This window comes from Zootoca vivipara, chromosome 8, assembly GCF_965207765.1.
Source record: "Zootoca vivipara chromosome 8, rZooViv2.hap1.1, whole genome shotgun sequence".
NCBI lineage: Eukaryota > Metazoa > Chordata > Lepidosauria > Squamata > Lacertidae > Zootoca > Zootoca vivipara.
In genome coordinates this window covers 73,431,343-73,451,869 of record NC_142591.1, presented here as the reverse complement: position 1 = coordinate 73,451,869, position 20,527 = coordinate 73,431,343, and the positions used below count along the sequence as shown (strand labels likewise).

The 20,527-nt window shown below is 47.4% G+C and overlaps 1 protein-coding gene across 8 annotated transcripts in view; it reads left to right on the top strand.

Moving 5' to 3' along the window:
* ENPP2 (ectonucleotide pyrophosphatase/phosphodiesterase 2) overlaps positions 1 to 20,527 on the top strand; it is an 88,263-nt gene that overhangs the window by 12,359 nt on the left and 55,377 nt on the right. For 4 of the 8 annotated variants that reach the window (XM_088675867.1, XM_035124965.3, XM_088675869.1 and 1 more), the window contains exon 2: positions 19,974 to 20,076. In XM_088675867.1, the coding sequence (XP_088531993.1) occupies positions 19,974 to 20,076 (103 nt within the window). Of the gene's footprint in view, positions 1 to 19,257; positions 19,672 to 19,973; positions 20,077 to 20,527 lie in introns of those variants that run through there. The other 4 variants (XM_035124964.3, XM_035124966.3, XM_035124968.3 and 1 more) reach the window with 4 other exon arrangements.

The window sequence follows — 20,527 nt, the reverse complement described above, 5'->3', positions numbered from 1 at the left end:
AGTCCTTGACTGCCTGGAATGCGGCCCTTTGTTGCTGGCCCCACACCCAAGGGGCCCTTTTATCTAGGAGTCTGTGTAGGGGCTCCGCTACCGCTGCCTTATGGGGAAGGAAGGCATGGTAAAAGTTCAATAGTCCCAAGAATGACTGAAGTTCGGGCTTGCTCTTGGGCGCTGGGGCCTCACAAATGGCCCGTACCTTGTCACCGGTTGGATGGACCCCTTCTGCGTCCACCTTAAATCCCAGAAAGTCCACCTGCGGCACTCCCAGTAAACACTTTTCCCGCTTCACCTTGAGGCCCGCCGTCTGGAAACGGTGCAGGACGGAGCGGAGGCGGTCCTCAAATTCCTCTGGTGTGGGCCCGGCGATCAGTACATCATCGAAGAAGGGGGTGACGCCAGGAATCCCTTTAAGGAGAGAGTCCATTAGATTCTGGAATATGCCTGGTGCCACGCTAACGCCAAATTGCAGCCGCTTAACTCTGAATGCCCCTCTGTGCGTCACAATCGTCTGAGCCTCTGCTGTGGCTTCGTCCACAGGCAACTGTTGATACGCTTGGGCCAAGTCCAGTTTGCCAAAGATTTTTGACCCAGCCAGGGTGGCGAGGACATGGCTGACCACTGGCACTGGGTATGCATGGGCCGTGAGAGCCTTGTTTATGGTGCATTTGTAGTCTGCACAGATGCGGACCGAACCGTTAGGCTTGACGGGTGTGACAATTGGAGTTTCCCAGGGGGCGTTGGGCACCGGCTCCAGCACTCCTTGCTCCACGAGCCGGTCCAATTCCTCGTCTATGCGGGGTTTCAGGGCGAACGGGACCCGGCGGGCCTTGTGCCTGATGGGTCGTACAGCGGGGTCTAGCTGTAGGGCAATGGGGGGTCCTGTATATCGTCCCAATGCCCCATCGAAAACCCCTGGAAACTCTTTGCATATGGCGTCCACGTCCACTTGTAAGCTAGTGCGGTTCACCCCGGTAACGGCTAGCCCCAGAGGTCCAAACCATGCCAGTCCCAGTAAGCTAACGTAGGGGCCCTTAACTACCAGCAAGTCCAATTGTTGCTTTCGCCCTCGATATTGCACCCTGAAGGTCCCCACCCCCATAGTAGGGACCTTACGTTTCTGGAAGTCCCGGAGGGTGAATGGGGCCGGCCTTAGTTTGGGACCCCCATTAGGGCACAGTTCCCTTAATGTTCGGGCCGAGATTATGGATAGAGTTGAACCCGTGTCCAGCTCCATGCGGCATGGGGCTCCCTCTATCTGTACCTCTATATAAATTTTCTCTGTGCTGGGATGGGGCAACTGGAATACCTGGTAGTCCGTGATCTCCGTCGAGTTGCCTTGGTGCATGGTGCCGTGTGACCTGGGGCTCCTGGGTCGGTCATCTGATGCTTGTCGACGGGTGAGTCGAGCCCGACACACCCGGGCGATGTGTCCCAATTTTCTGCACTGCCTGCACTCTGCGTTGCGGAAACGACAGGTCCTCCTCTCGTGGTTCTCCCCGCAGCTTGCACAGTTCCCTCCTTCTCGTCGAGGCTGCTGTGGTGTGTGTGCTGCTTGAGTGCGCCGCTGTACTCGGTGTACTTCCTCCCTGTCAGATTCGGATTCGTCGGTGAGGTCTTCGTGGTAGACCCTCGGTTGGGATGGCGGGGCCGGTCGTGCCTCTTGCGTTGACCTCTCGGCGGCTTCGGTTGCCAGGGCTTCCTCCAGAGCAATCTGGAACGTGAGGTCTTTTTTGGCGTAGAGGCGTCGTTGCAACATCTCGTCCCTCAGGCCACCGACGAGGCGGTCACGAAGCATGTTCTCCAATTCTGAGAAGTTGCATAACCGGGCGGCTTGGCGGAGGGAGGTCACAAACCCAGTTATGGTTTCCCCCGGGGCTTGCCGCTTTGCGTAGAAGGCATTTCGGCAAGCTACCACCGAGGGCTGTGGTGAGAAGTGCTCCTTCAGCCGTTCCATTATTGTTTTGTAAGAGACGGTAGCGACATCTCTAGGTGCAAGGAGAGCCCGGGCGATTTCAAACGTCTCCTCTCCACAGACGCTGAAGAATGTTGCCCTCTTCATGGCATCGTTGGTGACTTCTTTCGCTTGCAGGAGGAAGTTGAAACGGGCGGCGTACCCTTCCCAGTCTCCTGATGCTGGTTTGAATGGCGAGAAGCTGCTGTCGGTTGCCATTCTGGGTTCCTTGGGTCCTGGAGCTGAAGCCTGGATGCACGGTGCGATGCAGCGGTGCAGCAGGTGGCGGTGCTGCGGTGCAGTGCGTGGTGGCGGTCAGCTCAGCAGGATCCCATCCTCGTCGCCAGTGAAATATACTCGGAGTCAAGAGTGAATTTCATGCTCTTTATTCAGCTCATAGTCATCAAGGAGGAGAAGAGAAGACGAATGGCTCTTTTCCCCAAACCATCTGCTTATATACATTATTTACACAATGGGCCTTGCGTGATTGGCTACTTCAGGGCTACACCTGTGGGCCAATTATATTGTGGATTGACTTCTGCCTGCAGCCTGATTGGCTGCTCCTACAGGCCAATCAGGTAGCAGATTCACTTCTGCCAGCCGCCTGATTGGCTGCTCCAGCAGGCCAATCAGGTTGAGGATTCACTTCCACCTGGAGTTGGATTGGGTAGCTCCCGCTGATTCTGAATCCTATTGTTCTAGGATTCAGCTCAGTACATAACAATCAGGAAGAACTTTCTGACAGCAAGAGCTGCTCAACAGTAGAATTGTCTCTCTTTGGAGGTTGTGGATTCTCCTTCCTTGGAGGTTTCTAAGCAGAGGTTGGATGGCCATCTGGCATGGATGCTTTAGTTGAGACACCTGCATTGCAGGGGGTTGGACTAGATTACCCTTGGGGTCCCTTCCAACTCTACAATTCTATGATTCCATGAAACAGTACAGCCTCTTTCATTATTCTTGCACCCTATCGACATACTGTTCTAGATTTCTCTTTAAATTTCTCGGTTTCTCCTATGACAATAGACAGGTTTGATATGGCGCAACTGCTCTATTGTGTGTCTTTAAAAACAAACACATTTGGTTCCCCAAACCAGCCAATGGTAGAATCCCAGGGCAATTATGCATAGAAACAGTTCCATTTGTTTTTGTTTTTGTATTAATATATATGTCTGCTTAACTGGGCAGCAAATCTTGGGCTGTGGACATTTACAGCACCTCCCCAACCCCCCAACCCCTCAAAAAAAGAATACTGGGAACTGTAGTTTATTGAGAACTGTAGCTCTGTGATTAGTAAACTGCAGTCCCCATGATTATTTGGAGGTGAAAACGTTCTTTAAATGTATGGCTTGCACACAACATTAAAATCATACTGTTTCAGTGACCAGATGGCTCAGCTCTTAAACTAGGACTGAAAAGATGTAACTTTGTTTCTTCTTATTTAATAGAATAACATCTACAGACACCCTGCCATTCTTCATCTTCTTGGCAGTATGCAATTATAAGAAGCTCTGGTGTCCTTGGATGTAAATTCTGGGGACTTGCTGGGATACAATAAAAACCACACAGCTTGTCTCTTAGTTACTTCCATGTGTGCTCCATCTCTTCTTCAGGATATGAAATACAATTGAGTAGATTCTCTGTTACAAATTATTTTAAAAACCAAATAATAAAACATGATCTATTGTTTTTGCCAACACTGTTTCAGTTATTTTTCTTTCTCGGAGAAAACAAAAAGTATTGTTCTAACCAAGAAGAGGCATGCATACATCTCCCTCTTCTAAGCTTTGCGGTAATTGCAAAACAAAACAAAAAACAAAAATAACAAAAACCCACATATATAACACAAAGATAAACTTGAATCATGGTGATTTTTAATGTTTGTAAAGAGTGATCCTTCTGCTTTAGGGATGGGCCAGGGGAATTCAGTTTGTGTTGTGAAGGTGAACCTATCCAATTCTTAGTCATATGAACCGAAACATAGCCATCCTTTGAAATTTTGTTTAATAGTCGGCCCCTCTTTAATGGGAATTAAATTTTGGATGTGGAGGAGAGGTTAGGGATTTCTTAACAGAACTCTTAGCACCTTTACCAAGTTAGAGATTCTAGGATTCTTAGATACAGGTGAGGGGTGAACATAACAGGTGTTTTAGTTACAGGTAGGTAGCCGTGTTGGTCTGAATCGAAGCAAAATACAAAAAATTCCTTCAGTAGCACCTTAAAGACCAACTAAGTTTTTATTTTGGTATGAGCTTCGTGTGCATGCACACTTCTTCAGATACACCCAAGACCAAGGTGTATCTGAAGAAGTGTGCATGCACACGAAAGCTCATACCAAAATAAAAACTTAGTTGGTCTTTAAGGTGCTATAACAGGTGTTTGTTTGTATCCCACCATGGAACCTGATTTAGTATACCTGGTGCTTCAGTGGATCTTCCACATCCAAGCACTGAACAAGTCCAGATGTGTTTAGCTTCAGCAACATGGTAGCCTCACGTGCCTTCAGATCATGCCATAGTATAAAACCAATGCACAGTTGTCGATACAGGTAGGTAGCCGTGTTGGTCTGGATCGAAGTAAAATAAAAAAATTCCTTCAGTAGCACCTTAAAGACCAACTAAGTTTTTATTTTGGTATGAGCTTTCGTGTGCATGCACACTTCTTCAGATTGTCGATAAGCATCCGAGAGTCATTCAGGTTCTTCCAGAGAGTCCGCGTGCCCCAGAAAGAAAGGAAGCTTTGGATAGGGGATTGCTGTGTCTGTAGCAGGCCTAAGGAATGTGAAGCCCTTCAGATGCCTCGATGAGAACTCCCATCATTCTCTTTCACCGGCCACAGTGGGTGGGGCTGGAGTCCAACCAAGGTCTATGGCAGGGTTTCCAGCTGTTGTTGGACTACAACTCCCATGATCCCTAGCTAGTAGGGCCAGTGGTCAGGAATGATGGGAATAGTAGTCCAAAAACGGCTGGAGATCCAAGTTTAGGAAACCCTAGTCTGTGCTAAGGAAGGACCACCAGATTCCAGGGCCATTCCTTACGAAGAGACTTCTTTTAATAGACCAAATAAACCATCATTTAAAGAATGGCAAATTGAACTTTGTGAGTATATAGATTTGGCGAGATTAACGGCAGTGCTAAGAGGACAATTAGATCAAAAATTAATAAAAGAATGGGATTGTGTAAAAAAGTATATAAAAAACATTGTTCTGGGGTAAACATATTGATACGCAATGAGTGATGTTTGCAGGGTTAAGAGAAGGAAGAAATGGATACAAGAGACATAAAGGAAAATTAAGGCTGAGAACACAACAACCAAGATAAAAATGAAAGATTGAAGTCACACATAGGTGGAGAGGAGTCAAGATTGTATGTATTTCTTTTACATTGGATCTTTTAAGAACAAGGACTATGTGACTATGACAAGGTGCCCCATGATATTCTTGTAAAGAAGCTGGTAAAATGTGGGCTAGACAATGCTACCATTCAGTGGATTTGTAACTGGCTGACTGACCGAACCCAAAGGGTGCTCATCAATGGCTCCTCTTCATCCTGGAGAGAAGTGACTAGTGGGGTGCCACAGGGTTCTGTCTTGGGCCCAGTCTTATTCAACATCTTTATCAATGACTTGGATGATGGACTTGAGGGCATCCTGAGCAAGTTTGCAGATAACACCAAATTGGGAGGGGTGGCTAATATTCCAGAGGACAGGATCACACTTCAAAATGACCTTAACAGATTAAACAACTGGGCCAAAGCAAACAAGATGAATTTTAACAGAGAGAAATGTAAAGTACTACACTTGGGCAAAAAAAATGAAAGGCACAAATACAGGATGGGTGACACCTGGCTTGAGAGCAGTACATGTGAAAAGGATCTACAAGGTAGATCACAAGGTAGAAAAGGTAGACCACAAACTTGACATGAGTCAACAGTGTGATGCATCAGCTAAAAAAGCCAATGCAATTCTGGGCTGCATCAATAGGAGTACAGCATCTAGATCAAGGGAAGTAATAGTACCACTGTATTCCGCTCTGATCAGACCTCACCTGGAATACTGTGTCCAGTTCTGGGCACCACAGTTCAAGAAGGATACTGACAAGCTGGAACGTGTCCAGAGGAGGGCAACCAAAATGGTCAAAGGCCTGGAAACAATGCCTTATGAGGAACAGCTTAGGGAGCTGGGTATGTTTAACCTGGAGAAGAGAAGGTTAAGGGGTGATATGATAACCATGTTCAAATATATAAAAGGATGTCGTATAGAAGAGGGTGAAAGGTTGTTTTCTGCTGCTCCAGAGAAGCGGACACGGAGCAATGGATTCAAGCTACAAGAAAGAACTTTCCACCTAAACATTAGGAAGAACTTCCTGACAGTAAGAGCTGTTCGGCAGTGGAATTTGCTGCCAAGGAGTGTGGTGGAGTCTCTTTCTTTGGAGGTCTTTAAGCGGAGGCTTGACAACCATCTGTCAGGAATGCTTTGATGGTGTTTCCTGCTTGGCAGGGGGTTGGACTGGATGGCCCTTGTGGTCTCTTCCAACTCTATGATTCTTTGAAGATTTGAAAGAAATTTTAGGTTGTTACGGTTGCAGTGTGATTAATCTTTGTTTAAGGTATTTGCTTTGGTTTCTTTTTTGCAATAAAGGGGGGAAATCAGCTGCTGATTTCGCAGAAGTGTGGTGTGGTAAGCAATCTGCACCAACACTGTTTGTGAGATGTTTAGACATGGGGCGATTGATTGCATCCAAAACCCACGCTAGTTCTTAGCACACTTTTTAATGTAACTTCTCCTCTCCTCTTTCAAAACAAAGTTTCAGTTTTATTCCCTCCTTCAAGTTTCTTATTGTGGTAGAAGTGGCACAAAATTACAGATTTCCCCGTGACCTTGAGCGAGGTTTCTGGTGGTTGTGGGGCTCTTTAGGAATGAACTCCCTAGCAGTGGCCCACTTGTGAGGCTTTGCTTCTGAAGTAGAGCAGGCTACATGTGCAGCCTTTCATCAGATGTTGCAGAAATTATAGGGGAAACAGGAGTTTTGTGTTTAGTTATGCAACAGCTGCAGAAGGACCATATGGAGAGTCCAGGGTCAGCAAGTTCAATACAAGAAGAGTCCTGTCACTGTTAGGGGCTCAAAGGCACACAGCAAAAATCTTCATCTTCTGGAATGGTAGGGCTGGCACTGTTTTTGGGTGAGGGCACAGCCACGCTTTGATTTCTCCCTTGTTTTCTTCTTGTTGTTCTGAGATTTGCCGAAATCCCTATTGACATTGGTGCTAGCTATTTGTGAAGGGGAAGAAATGGAGGCAGTGGGAGATTTTACTTTCTTGGGCTCCTTGATCACTGCAGATGGTGACAGCAGTCACGAAATTAAAAGACGCCTGCTTCTCGGGAGAAAAGCAATGACAAACCTAGACAGCATCTTAAAAAGCAGGGACATCACCTTGCCGACAAAGGTCCGTATAGTTAAAGCTATGGTTTTTCCAGTAGTGATGTATGGAAGTGAGAGCTGGACCATAAAGAAGGCTGATCGCCGAAGAATTGGTGCTTTTGAATTATGGTGCTGGAGGAGACTCTTGAGAGTCCCATGGACTGCAAGAAGATCAAACCTATCCATTCTGAAGGAAATCAGCCCTGAGTGCTCACTGGAAGGACAGATCCTGAAGCTGAGGCTCCAATACTTTGGCCACCTCATGAGAAGAGAAGACTCCCTGGAAAAGACCCTGATGTTGGGAAAGATGGAGGGCACTAGGAGAAGGGGACGACAGAGGACAAGATGGTTGGACAGTGTTCTCGAAGCTACGAACATGAGTTTGACCAAACTGCGGGAGGCAGTGCAAGACAGGAGTGCCTGGGGTGCTATGGTCCATGGGGTCACGAAGAGTCGGACACGACTAAACGACTAAACAACAACATTTGTGATAAAATAGACGCCTTACACAGGACTTGAAGATATATCGTAACTTGTTGGTTTGGCAACACTTGATGACGGCGACAATACTAATAATATATTACTTATATGCTGCCCATCTGACTGGGTTGCCCCAGCCACTCTTGTTGGCAGCTTACAACCAAAGAAATAGCAAAAATACCATACAATACCATACACTAGAAACTTCCCTGAACAGGGCAGCCTTCAGATGTCTTTTAACCAGTGGCGAAGGAAGAGGAGTGCGGGGAGAGCGCACTGCCCCTGGCGGCGCGATCCCAGTGGGGTGCCATCGTGGCCAGTGGTGAAGGGTGCTGCTTGGCTGCCTAGGGCAGCACCCCCTGGGGGCAGGGCGTCGCTCCACAGCACGCATGCATCCTGAATGTCACGCCACGTGCGCCAGGACAAGCCCGGACTGCGCATGTCCGCACATGCGCAGTTCGTCTGGGTTGGTGCTGCTGCTCTGCTTGGCTGGCGCGCTCTGAAGCAGAGCATGCTACTTGCTACAGAGAGGGTTGCTGCCGGGCAGTGCTGGCAAACCGTGAGCAAGCCGCAGAGAGGCTTGCTCGCGGGTGGCCGCCGCCGCCCGGTGACAACCTGCTCCGTAGCATGCCCTGCTTCTCCCTGCTCAGGCAGAGGAGGAGAGGGGTGGGCCAGGGGCTGGGGGTGCTGCTCCCGCGTGCTGCTCCTGCGCTGCCCCCGCCAGAGTGGAGGTAGGGGCGGCCCGCCCCCTTCGCCCCTCCCTTGCTACACGCCTGATCGTGGCTAACCCCCCCCCAGCTTTGGGTGCCCTGATCCCACAGGTGGCGTGCCACGCTGCCAGGATGCGCGCCAGCCCCGCTCCCGCCTGCTCTCAGCCCCCCCCCCCAGTGCCAAAGCATGAAGCTCCAGCACAGCTTTTAACAACAAGTATTTGTGTGTGTGTGTGTGTGTGTGTTTGTGTGTGAATACAATGAGTTTCTCTCTTTTGAGCCCAAGAGAGGGTTTAATCCTTTTTGTTTTCAAAACTCCTTCATGGCAGTGCCTGAGTTATTAACCCATAGCTTGCCTGTCCTCACAAACTCCTCTGGACAGTGTCTGCTTGAAGTCACCACGCTTCTATGTTCTCAGTCAAAGAATAAAACTAACAGAATGACCTAACCAGCCAACTGCCAACTGCCATCCCCTTTCCCCAGTACCCTTTATTCTTTGTGAAATTCATTTACAAAGCAAATGCAAATGCAAATACTAACAATCTCATGATCTACCCACTAAGCTCCCCCACAGGCTCTCTTGGGTTGGATTTCATTTTGGAGGAGAGATTACTGGAGTTTTAAAGCCTTCCTGCAGTTCTTGGAGTTTTTATTGTTAAATAAACAAGTCAAGTGTTGGTGGAAGCAAACTGCATAGCACTTTGGCAGACCAGCAAATCCACAGCCGTGCTTCAGATCCTGCAGAAAGGCAACCCCAGAGCTCCCTGCCTCTTACTCAAATTGCACTTTTTCTTTTTTAGTTACTTATACAGTATACAAATATATTTTTTGACCAGCGTTCTCCAATCTAGTGCCGTCCAGATGTTTTAAAGTGAAACTCTCATCATCTGAGCCAGCATGGCTAATGACTGGGTATGATGGCCATTTTCCAAAATATCTGGAGGGCGCCAGTGGGGGGGGGGAGGTCAGTGCGGATGACGGGAAACATTTATTATAGAGCACAGATGATGTAGATAAATATAATAAAATATACATTCTTACTGATTGTTCAACGAAACAAGAGCTTCCATTTAAACAATATTGGCCAATTCATCATCTATGTGAAATGACAACAAATGAGAAAGTTTTGGATTGCTATGAATGATTTGGAAAGTGAAATCATTCCCTGCTTCCAGTAAAGGGCCAGTTCATTAGTAATGCAACCCCCTGCAGAAAAAGCCTGCTTATATAAGAATTAGCACCAGTCGGACTTGTGCTTAATGAATTCCTTCTGTATTGCTGAGGTGTCATCTGCTGTATCCTCACTGGGGCATTCTAAAGTACAAATCATGGTATTCTGTACCTTTGAGGAGAGCAAGGGTACTTTCGCACCAAGCATTTTGAACTGCCGCATTTGTGCACACCATACAATTAAAGCACGCGACTTGGCCTAAAGAATCCTGAGAACTGTAGGTCAGCGTTTCTCAACCGCTGTTCCGCGGCACACTAGTGTGCCGCGAGACGCTGGCTGGTGTGCCGCGACGTGCAGCGACGAGAAGGGCGATTTGCATTGTCACGTGCCTGGCGGCCGCCAATAAACATCACTGACCCGCCGGAAAGGAAGCCGTCCGGGTCACGACGCGGAGCGAGCGCAGCTCTCAACAGCCACCACCACGGGAGGGTGGTTTTAGACAAACTTAAAGAAGCTGGCTGGATGAGCTCAACCTGAAACTTGCTGAGCAAAGGATTGTGCTGGCAGAGAAATCAGCGGCTTGTGAAGCCTTATTACAGGAGATTGCAACCAACACAGCAATTGGCAAGTGTTTCTTACAGTCATAATTATATAGTCAATATAGGGCGGCACAGAGTTAAATTTTTTAACTTTTTTAATGGTGGTGTGCCTCGTGATTTTTTTCATGGAACAAGTGTGCCTGGGCCCAAAAAAGGTTGAGAAACACTGCTGTAGGTGACACCTAGCAGAGCGACCCAATAACACTTAACAAACTTCACTACTACAAAGTTCACTGCTTTGGGTGAAGCCATGTTCTTTAAATGTTTGCTGTGGATGTGACCCAAGACTAAGGAGAAGGCCGACAGTCTCATTGCCACCACCACAGTTACCAGGCAGGGCCGGCTCTAAGGCAAGGCTGGGTGGCGCAGGGCCTCCAGGGGGCGCCACGTGGCTGCGCCTGCTGCAGCGGCGTTGCGCGCTGTGCCCGCCAGACAGTCGCAGTGGGAAACAGGGCGGGGGGGGGCGCACCGGAGCGATCTTTGCACCACGGCGCCTGGGCGCCCGATATGCTTAAGACGGCCCTGTTACCAGGATTTTTGCATTGGAAGCCATGACTGTTAAAGTATAATAAATGCACTCTAAATGTATGGCCTGTTGTATTTGTCTATGGAGTCTTCTTGGCAGGGATACTGGAGTGAATCATAGAATCATAGAATCAGAGTTGGAAGAGACCACAAGGGCCATCCAGTCCAACCCCCTGCCAAGCAGGAAACACCATCAAAGCATTCTTGACATATGCCTGTCAAGCCTCTGCTTAAAGACCTCCAAAGAAGGAGACTCCACCACACTCCTTGGGAGCAAATTCCACTGCCGAACAGCTCTTACTGTCAGGAAGTTCTTTCTAATGTTTAGGTGGAATCTTCCTTCTTGTAGTTTGAATCCATTGCTCCATGTCCGCTTCTCTGGAGCAGCAGAGAACAACCAATTGGGTTGCCAATTCCTGCTCCAGGTGGATCACATTTAGTCCAAACTCTCCACTATGACCTGTCCATCTTGGGTGGCCCTGCATGGCATAGCTCATAGCTTCTCTGAGTTATTCAAGCCCCTTCGCCACGACAAGGCAGTGATCCATGAAGGAGAGAAGACTCCCTGGAAAAGACCCTGATGTTGGGAAAGATGGAGGGCACAAGGAGAAGGGGATGACAGAGGACGAGATGGTTGGACAGTGTTCTCGAAGCTACGAACATGAGTTTGACCAAACTGCGGGAGGCAGTGGAAGACAGGAGTGCCTGGCGTGCTCTGATCCATGGGTTCACGAAGAGTCGGACACAAGTAAACGACTAAACAACAAAATGTATGGCATGGATGTGACCTCAGTGAGGCCTTCCAGAGTGGTTTAATTCTGAATTCTGAAAATTGTGGGAGAATTCCAAACAACTCCCAATGCCCTTAACAAACCCCAGTTTCTAGGATTCTTCGGAGAGGAAGCCATGATTGTTTATAAATGTATGATACTGGATTAAATAGATAATGTGGTTGGCATCCTTAAGCAAGAGCAGTTGATCAATGGACTTAGTTGCTCGCTGGGGTCTTTTATGCTAGCAGAGGCTTTAACTCCAGGACTCTGGAAGCAGGCAGGGAATTGGATGAGATGGCCTACAATGCAACTTCTAGCACTATGATTCTAATCTGGTTTTCTGAATCCTGAAATAACCATACTGCAAGGTAAGAGGGCAGTTGATGCGAAGATGCACCATTTAGGGATAGTTCCCTTCCCCATTGTGGTTTCAGGCCATGTGTAGGCAAACTAGGGCCCAGGCCCCGGATCCGACCCAATTGCCTTCTAATTCCAGCCCGCGGACAGTCTGGGAATCAACGTGTTTTTACATGAGTAGAATGTGTCCTTTTATTTAAAATGCATCTCTGCGTTATTTGTGGGACATAGGAATTCATTCCCCCTCCCCCCCAAAATAGTCCGGCCCCCCACAAGTGCTGTGGGTTAAACCACAGAGTCTAGGGCTTGCTGATCAGAAGGTCGGCGACTCAAGCGGGAAGGTAAATGGCGTTTCCGTGCGCTGCTCTGGTTCGCCAGAAGCAGCTTTGTCATGCTGGCCACATGACCCGGAAGCTGTCTGCGGACAAACGCCGGCTCCCTCGGCCTATAGAGCGAGATGAGCGCCGCAACCCCAGAGTCGGACACGACTGGACCTGATGGTCAGGGGGCCCTTTACCTTTACCTAGAATGTGCCCTTTTATTTAAAATGCATCTCTGGGTTATTTGTGGGGCATAGGAATTCATTCCCCCTCCCCCCAAAAATAGTCCGGCCCCCCACAAGGTCTGAGGGACAGTGGACTGGCTCCCTGCTGAAAACGTTTGCTGACCCCTGTTTCAGACCACGTGATAGATCCTGAAATTGCTATCCAAGTCCAAGGAGGTAGAAATCACACAAATGCAATGAATGATGGCATCTTATCTTAAAGAAGCCCTCGGAAAACAAGCCTTGACCATTTCCTCCACCACCGTTGCAGCTGGATATAAGTGAGAGCATTTTTGTTTTACTTCAGGGAGGAAAGAACACCGTGCTTTCGGATGCCAATTTTCTCAGCTTAATTTATGCTGTCGAATTAGCAGAAATAAGAAGGCCACTTCAGTAGAAGATGCACAGCAAATTTTAGGCACTATAAAACCCTAAGAAGGCTAGGTGGGGGCTGGGCGTTGCTGAAGAGCACACACTTGCATTTAAAAGGTCCTAAATTCAGTCCCTGGCATCTGAAACCCTGGAGATGAGCTGCCAGCCAGAGCTGCCAGTAGAGTACTGAGATAAATGGGCCAACGGGCCAACTTGGTATATGCCAGCATCCTATATATTGCTAGGACTAGGAGCCCACCCTTTGAGCATTACACCCTGGCCTGGGTCAATGTTGCCTTTTTCTCAGGTGGGGGAAGCAAAATGAGAAGTTGTTTATTCGTCAATTTATGAATCACCTTTTACATGTCTGGCATATAATCTTGCTCATGGTGAATCTTGGCACTGTGTTTGTGTTGACACGGGCTGCCTACACACTGTGGATTTAAAGTACATGCCTCCCCACCCCACCCCTAAGAACCATGAGAACTGTAGTTTGTTAAGGATGATGGGAATTGTAGCGCTGTAGGGGGGGACTTGGAAAAGGCCCTGATGTTGGGAAAGATGGAGGGCACAAGGAGAAGGGGACGACAGAGGACGAGATGGTTGGACAGTGTTCTCGAAGCTACGAACATGAGTTTGACCAAACTGCGGGAGGCAGTGCAAGACAGGAGTGCCTGGCGTGCTCTGGTCCATGGGGTCACTAAGAGTCGGACACGACTAAACGACTAAACAACAACAACAACAACAGGGGGGGACTACAGTTTCCAGGATTCTTCGAGCTCTAGCTCTCCCTTTCCCTCCCCCCCTCTCCATGTGCTTTAAATGTATGGTGGGTGAACAGCAACTGGGGCAGTTACACCCACCCCAAAGGAAGTTCTTTCCTTCCTGCAATGGACACATTGACTGCCCTCAAGGGATTGTAGCTTTTGTGACTGGATAGACCTTAGCAGGCCACTCCACTTCTATTTAGGAGTCCGTCCTCGCCTATGAAACATCAAGAGCCACATTGTTTAACACGAGAGCTCCTGCAAACGGGTCATCTGAAAGTAAACAGCATTTTCTGCCAACATGCCGTTTAGGATCGACTTGCCAAAGAGAATTGGTCTCCCTGTTTTCAGTGCATTCACATATAAGAGCCCAGCAGAGAGAAAGTTAAGAGTATCAGCTGTCCCTGCTTCAAATTTCTTCTGGCCGACAAATGCACCTTATAGCAAATTCCCACTTTCTTCGCGCTAGTCATAGCGATCTACCTCGCAGGGTCCTTGTTGGGATGACTCAGAATATACGCAGAGCACTTTCAGTTTGTAAAATGCAACAAAAGCCAGGTGGTCTTTTCTAAAGGCAGCCCGACTGTATGATTGAGATGCTCTCATTTAGCCTGCAGATTTTGCAGTACCGTTTGAGCAGAGGTGAAGAACCCGAGGGCCACATTCATTTCTGGGAAATCTCCTAGGGGCCACATTCCACTGACGGGTGGGGTCAGAGGCAAAAGTGGGCGGAGCCATGAGTGTAAGCTTTATGCAGGTACAGTAGTAGGTGAATCTCTATACGCACTCACACATCTCCCCCCCCCAAAGCCAGAGGCATTGTCAACATTCATGGAGCCATTCCAGCCAGTGAGTGATGTGACTTGAGGAGTGTCCTAAGGGCCAGACAGAGAGGCTTGGGGACCATATTTGGTCCCTAGGCTTGAAGTTTGCTCAACCCTGCATGGAAAGGAGCAACAAATTGTCAATTTACCGTGGTAGCACCTGAGGAGGATTTCTGATATCACAGACCCTCCAAGTGCCCCTCCTTTGCTAGAGACGGCCCTGGATTTACAGAAGCCACCCTGGTTTCTGGTTTGATCCCAGAATGTCCCACTTTTACTTAGGACGACCCTATTTCCATCAGAGAAATGTGGGAGGGTATGGAGTTATGCAGTCCTGTACAGGGAAGGTTTGTTTACATGTGTTGTTGGGTTTTTATATCATAGAATCATTTGTTGTTTAGTCGTTTAGTCGTGTCCGACTCTTCGTGACCCCATGGACCAGAGCACGCCAGGCACTCCTGTCTTGCACTGCCTCCCGCAGTTTGGTCAAACTCATGTTGGTAGCTTCGAGAACACTGTCCAACCATCTCGTCCTCTGTCGTCCCCTTCTCCTAGTGCCCTCAATCTTTCCCAACATCAGGGTCTTTTCCAAGGATTCTTCTCTTCTCATGAGGTGGCCAAAGTATTGGAGCCTCAGCTTCATGATCTGTCCTTCATATAATCATAGAATTTTAGAATTAAGGGTCACTGAGGATCATCTAGTCCAACCCCCTGCAATGCAGGACTATGTAGCTGTCCCATACTGGGACCTGCAACCTTGGCACCACACTCTAAACAACTGAGCATATTGGAAGCTGTCCAGAGTGGCTGGGTCAACCCAATCAGATAGGTAGGGTATAAATAATAAGATTATTATTGTTGTTGTTATTATTATTATTATTAAACAGGGTGCTCCTATTTTCATCAGAGAAATGTTGGAGGGTGTCATATCAAATGGCCTGGACCACCTATAGCCGGTCTCTTTCCCTGGGAGGCCAATTGACTCCAGTTGTTCTGTGTGATTCGACGGCAAGGGTGAAGATTTTTCAAAATGGCTCCCTTCTGCTTTCTGTCCTAAAACATAGACAAACACAGTGTGAAAGAGATATAAAGCAGGCTTGGGGGGTTGGATTCCTAACTCCCTTCAGCCTCAGTGCCTTGAGGGCATAGGTTCCTCATCCTGGGTATAGAGGCTCTTCTACGATGTGAGAAAATGGTTTATGCCTTGCTGAGCCTCTGCTGAGCCTCGTGCTGCTTTAACAATATGTGTTTTTAGGCCATGCCATCCAGTATAAGCAAATACGAATGGTTTAGAATAAACTGGGCATCTCCTTGTAGAATGCAACGTATCATTTGAGCGAGAAATCTTGGCCTCTGCTGAATTGTAATTGCTTTGCCACGTAAACCACAGGGCAAAGGCACAGCTGCACAATGTGGATTTGTGTGTGTATAAAATATATATGTATACACAAAGAGCTGCCTGGGGAGGGGGGGGAATGACTTGTCAAGCAGGAGCAACTCCTGTTAATTGCCATTTGGAAGAACTCAGCAGATGGCTTCTGCCAGTGCCTGCTCTAAAAATCACAGGCGTCCTGAGTTTGGCAGGGTTGCACAAGTGTGTTCGGTTCAGGTTTGGAGGTAGTGGCGAGTCTTTGAAATATTGTGGGCTACCTACCAGGTATCCGGTTAATGAAGCTGCATGGTGTGATCTTGACCTTGGGCTCGTTGCATTCATGATCAAAGCTCCCTTTGACTTCGGTGGTCCAGGCTCGGTGCCTTGCCTATGCATTGCAGAAGCTGCAATTGACTTTAATTGAAAGCACACAAGCCGATTGTACCGGGTTCGCTAGCCCAAGCTCTACGCCTGATAATTATTAAATAATCTGGGAAAGTAGTCTTTCCTCCACCCCTCCCTGTAGGCTCGACAATCACAAGTCTGTCCCTCCTTAAGTGTGGTTGTTGGTAAACAGTTTAGTGAAAGATGTTTTCATCGGACCGGGAAGAAAAAGCTGCCACTACCTTGGTAAATTTGCCTGAGCAAATAAATTTCATAACTGACAGTTTGGGCAGCAACTGTGTCCGCAGTGATGACCAGCTTTGTGCATAGGATTGCTTATCAAAGGAAGTTATCTCTCTCTCTTTAAGGACAAATAGCAGGGTTTTGAAGGCATCGGATGCTCTCAAACAAAATCCATTTCTTTTAATACATGGTTGCGTGTGGCATTGCGTTTCCAATCCATGTTGGTAGGCATGCCACATAGCTATGGAATATCTGCTGGGGAGAGCTGTTCAGTTTGTCATTTGTCAAGGTTGAGATGTGCAACAAGACTCCATCCACAAAAAAATCTGGTGTGCTGTGTAGTTTGTCGGGGGTGCTGAGAGTTGTTAGTAGACTCCTAATGACTGTACACCAACCTGCTTACTGTAGCTCTCCTAACAACTCACTGCACCATTAACAAACTACACTTCCTAGGGAAGTTTTTAATGGATGATATCTTATTGTGTTATTAATATTTTGTTGGGAGCTGTCCGGAGGGGCTGGGGCAACCCAGTCAGATGGGTGACATTATTATTATTATTATTATTATTATTATTATTATTATTATTATTATTATTAGGGACCCAGGTGGCGCTGTGGTTAAACCACTGAGCCTAGGGCTTGCTGATCAGAAGGTCGGCGGTTCGAATCCCTGTGACGGGGTGAGCTCCCGTTGCTTGGTCCCAGCTCCTGCCAACCTAGCAGTTCGAAAGCACGTCAAAATGCAAGTAGATAAATAGGAATCGCTACAGCGGGAAGGTAAACAGCATTTCCATGTGCTGCTCTGGTTTGCCAGAAGCGGCTTAGTCATGCTGGCCACATGACCTGGAAGCTATACGCCGGCTCCCTCGGCCAATAATGCGAGATGAGCGTGCAACCCCAGAGTCGGTCACGACTGGACCTAATGGTCAGGGGTCCCTTTACCTTTACCTATTATTATTATTACTGTTAAAGTGGTGTAGTACTGCAAATATTTATTTGATTTGATTATTTCATCTATAAAATTTATATACCACTCTTCATTCGAGGATCACAGGGTGGTTCACAATATGAAAAATACATACTGCAAACTACAAACAAAACTAACAATAGCCCTGCCCCAGTTCAAAAGGCCATAGGTTGTTTAATCAGCCAAAAGCCTGAGAGAAGAGGAATGTTTCTGCCTGGCACCTAAATATATGCAGTGAACCAGGCAGAGAGCCTTCTTGGTAGTGGCGCCGGCCCTGTGGAATGCCCTCCCATCAGATGTCAAGGAAATAAACAACTACAGTATCTGACTTTTAGAAGATGTCTGAAGGCAGCCCTGCTTAGGGAAGTTTTTAATGTTTGAAGTTTTGTTCTGTTGGGAGCTGTCCAGATGGGTGGGGTATAAATAATAAATAATTATTATTAATGAAGGTGCCAGGCAAGCCTCCCTGGAGAGAGCAATCTACAAATGGGGAGCTACAGCAGAAAAGGCTAGTTCTCCTGTTGTCACTCTCTCATGAAGGGGGCACATGAAGAAGACACTCAGATGACGATCACAGGTTCTGGGTTGTTTCATATGAGGCAAGGCGGTCTTTGAGGTATTGTGGTCTTCAGCAATTTAGGATAGCTGCTAGAGACAGGCACACATGTTTCTTTGTTGATTGTTAGGTTGACCTCTAATGAAGGTCAAGGTGGCAAATATGGTTCTCCTCCTCACAACCCAGAGGTTGAGTTGAGAGAGCTTCGTGGCTGAGCAAGGTCTACCAGGTTCTAGTCCACCATTACCTCACCAAGCAGTGCACACCTTGCTCGTGTATTGCAGGTACCAAAGTATGTTTGATAACACGTTGTAGGAAATGTCTCATGTGGAGAACAGTATGTGTTTGTAGTGTGGCTTAGCAAAAAGAATAAACACCTCTTGGCTTTAAATCAAGTGCGGATAAGCTCTTGTAAGGACTCACTCTTGTAGAGTGCTCACTGGAAGGACAGATCGTGAAGCTGAGGCTCCAATACTTTGGCCACCTCATGAGAAGAGAAGAATCCTTGGAAAAGACCCTGATGTTGGGAAAGATGGAGGGCACTAGGAGAAGGGGACGACAGAGGACAAGATGGTTGGACAGTGTTCTCGAAGCTACCAGCATGAGTCTGACCAAACTGCGGGAGGCAGTGGAAGACAGGAGTGCCTGCCGTGTTATGGTCCATGGGGTCACGAGGAGTCGGACAAGACTAAACGACTAAACAACAACAACAACAAGCTCTTGTAAACACATGACAGTAGCCGACATTTAGTAAGGAGTCTTCAGCAATATGTAACAGGGGAGGCAAGGATGACCTTTTGATATGAGAATTAGGGAAATGCTTGTAACACTCCATTTTCATTTGCTGGAGAGTATGAGAAAGTTGCAGGCGTTACAAGAAAGGAGATTGTGACTAAACATACAGAAAAACTTTACAATCGGTATATTGTAGACTCTCCTTCCTTGGAGGTTTTTAAGCAGAGGTTGGGTGGCCATCTGTCATGGATGCTTCAGCTGAGATTCCTGACTTGCAGGGGGTTGGACTAGATGACCCCTGAGGTCCCTTCCAACTCTACAATTCTATGAATAAAAAGTGCATGAGATTGCAATCCAATGCACGATATCTTCAACGGGGCTTACTCCAAGACTTACCTCTGAGAAAACATGCTTTTGGGGTGCACTGTGAGCAAAACGTTTGCTGTATTGTAATTATTATCAAAGTTGTAGCGCAAGAGGTTTTTCTCCCTGCAGCTTGGCCAGGATAGACACACACACATTTGGACTCTCTCTCTCTCAACCCATACAGTATATTAGTGAGAAGAATAAAATGAATATGGGCTTATTGACTACAGTAACATAAGAAATCCGAGCGTTGCCAGAAGAGACCACATGAAAGAGGGGTGTGTGTGTGTGTGGAGCGAGGGGGGGGGGGAACGAGAAGGAGGATGCCTTCAGCTCCTTGCACTGGAGAGCTGCGATTTGTGCGTGGAACATGATGAAATCTCCCCCTGGACAAATCACATCGAGGCTGTCAGCCTCTCCAGGTGGGATTAGCTGCAGCTAATAGACTGAGCAAACAAGAGCCCTGCGCTCAGTTTTAAAGAAAAAGAGAGCCCACTGCGGAGACTTTTCAAGAATCCTCTTGAGCATGGCTAAGAAAAACGGTCTCCAGTTACAGCAGGTAGGAGCAGGTTTTCTTTAAGGAGGAGTAAAGCGATGTCTCTCTCGAGGCTGCTGGTGGGGGGACCTTGCCTTGCGCGAAAAGAATACGCACTCAGGGGAAGTCCGAGATGGTTAATATTCTGAAGTTTCAGACTCGGTCAGCTTGCTTTTCCAGCAGTAAGGATTGTGGGCAAAGGGGGAATATGTTGAAACTGCCGATTCATTCTATTTTAATTGTAAATGTCTTTAAAAAACAAACAAAAACAGATTGGCTCCTAGCTGGTTTATTAACTCCAGGTCTCTCTCTCGCCTTGTTCCCAGGTAATATCCTTCTTCACTTTTGCTGTTGGGGTGAACGTGTGCATTGGATTTACGGCCAATAGAGTCCGGAGATCTGGCGAAGGGGACGAGTTTCCATTTCCAGGTACTATGATGATTTAATTTGCCCGTTTTGCAACGCCTTGATGTGTCGGGGTGTGTGTGTGTGTGTGTGGAGGAGCAAATGGCTCCAAAATGTAGTTTTCCGTGTGTGTGTCCCCCCCTCCCGTTCTGGATTATAGCAAAGGTTATGTGAAAAAGCCTGAGTCTGTTGACATTCTTGCTTATAGGTAACCTATTTACTTCTCTCTCTGCGTGTGTGACATAGAGAAAGAGAGAGAGAGAATGAGACTGAGACCATATTTAATTATGGTCTGGGGTGATATAGGGTTTTGTGTGTGTGGTTACATGGAACAATGCATTCTGTTATCAAGAAAAATATATATACATACACTGACTGCAGCAGAAAATAAAAGTGAATAGGGGTGGGTTATTTAAAGACATGCACTGTCTACCCTTCTGGTGCTGCAATTCTTGTTTGATTGGGACCAGTTTGT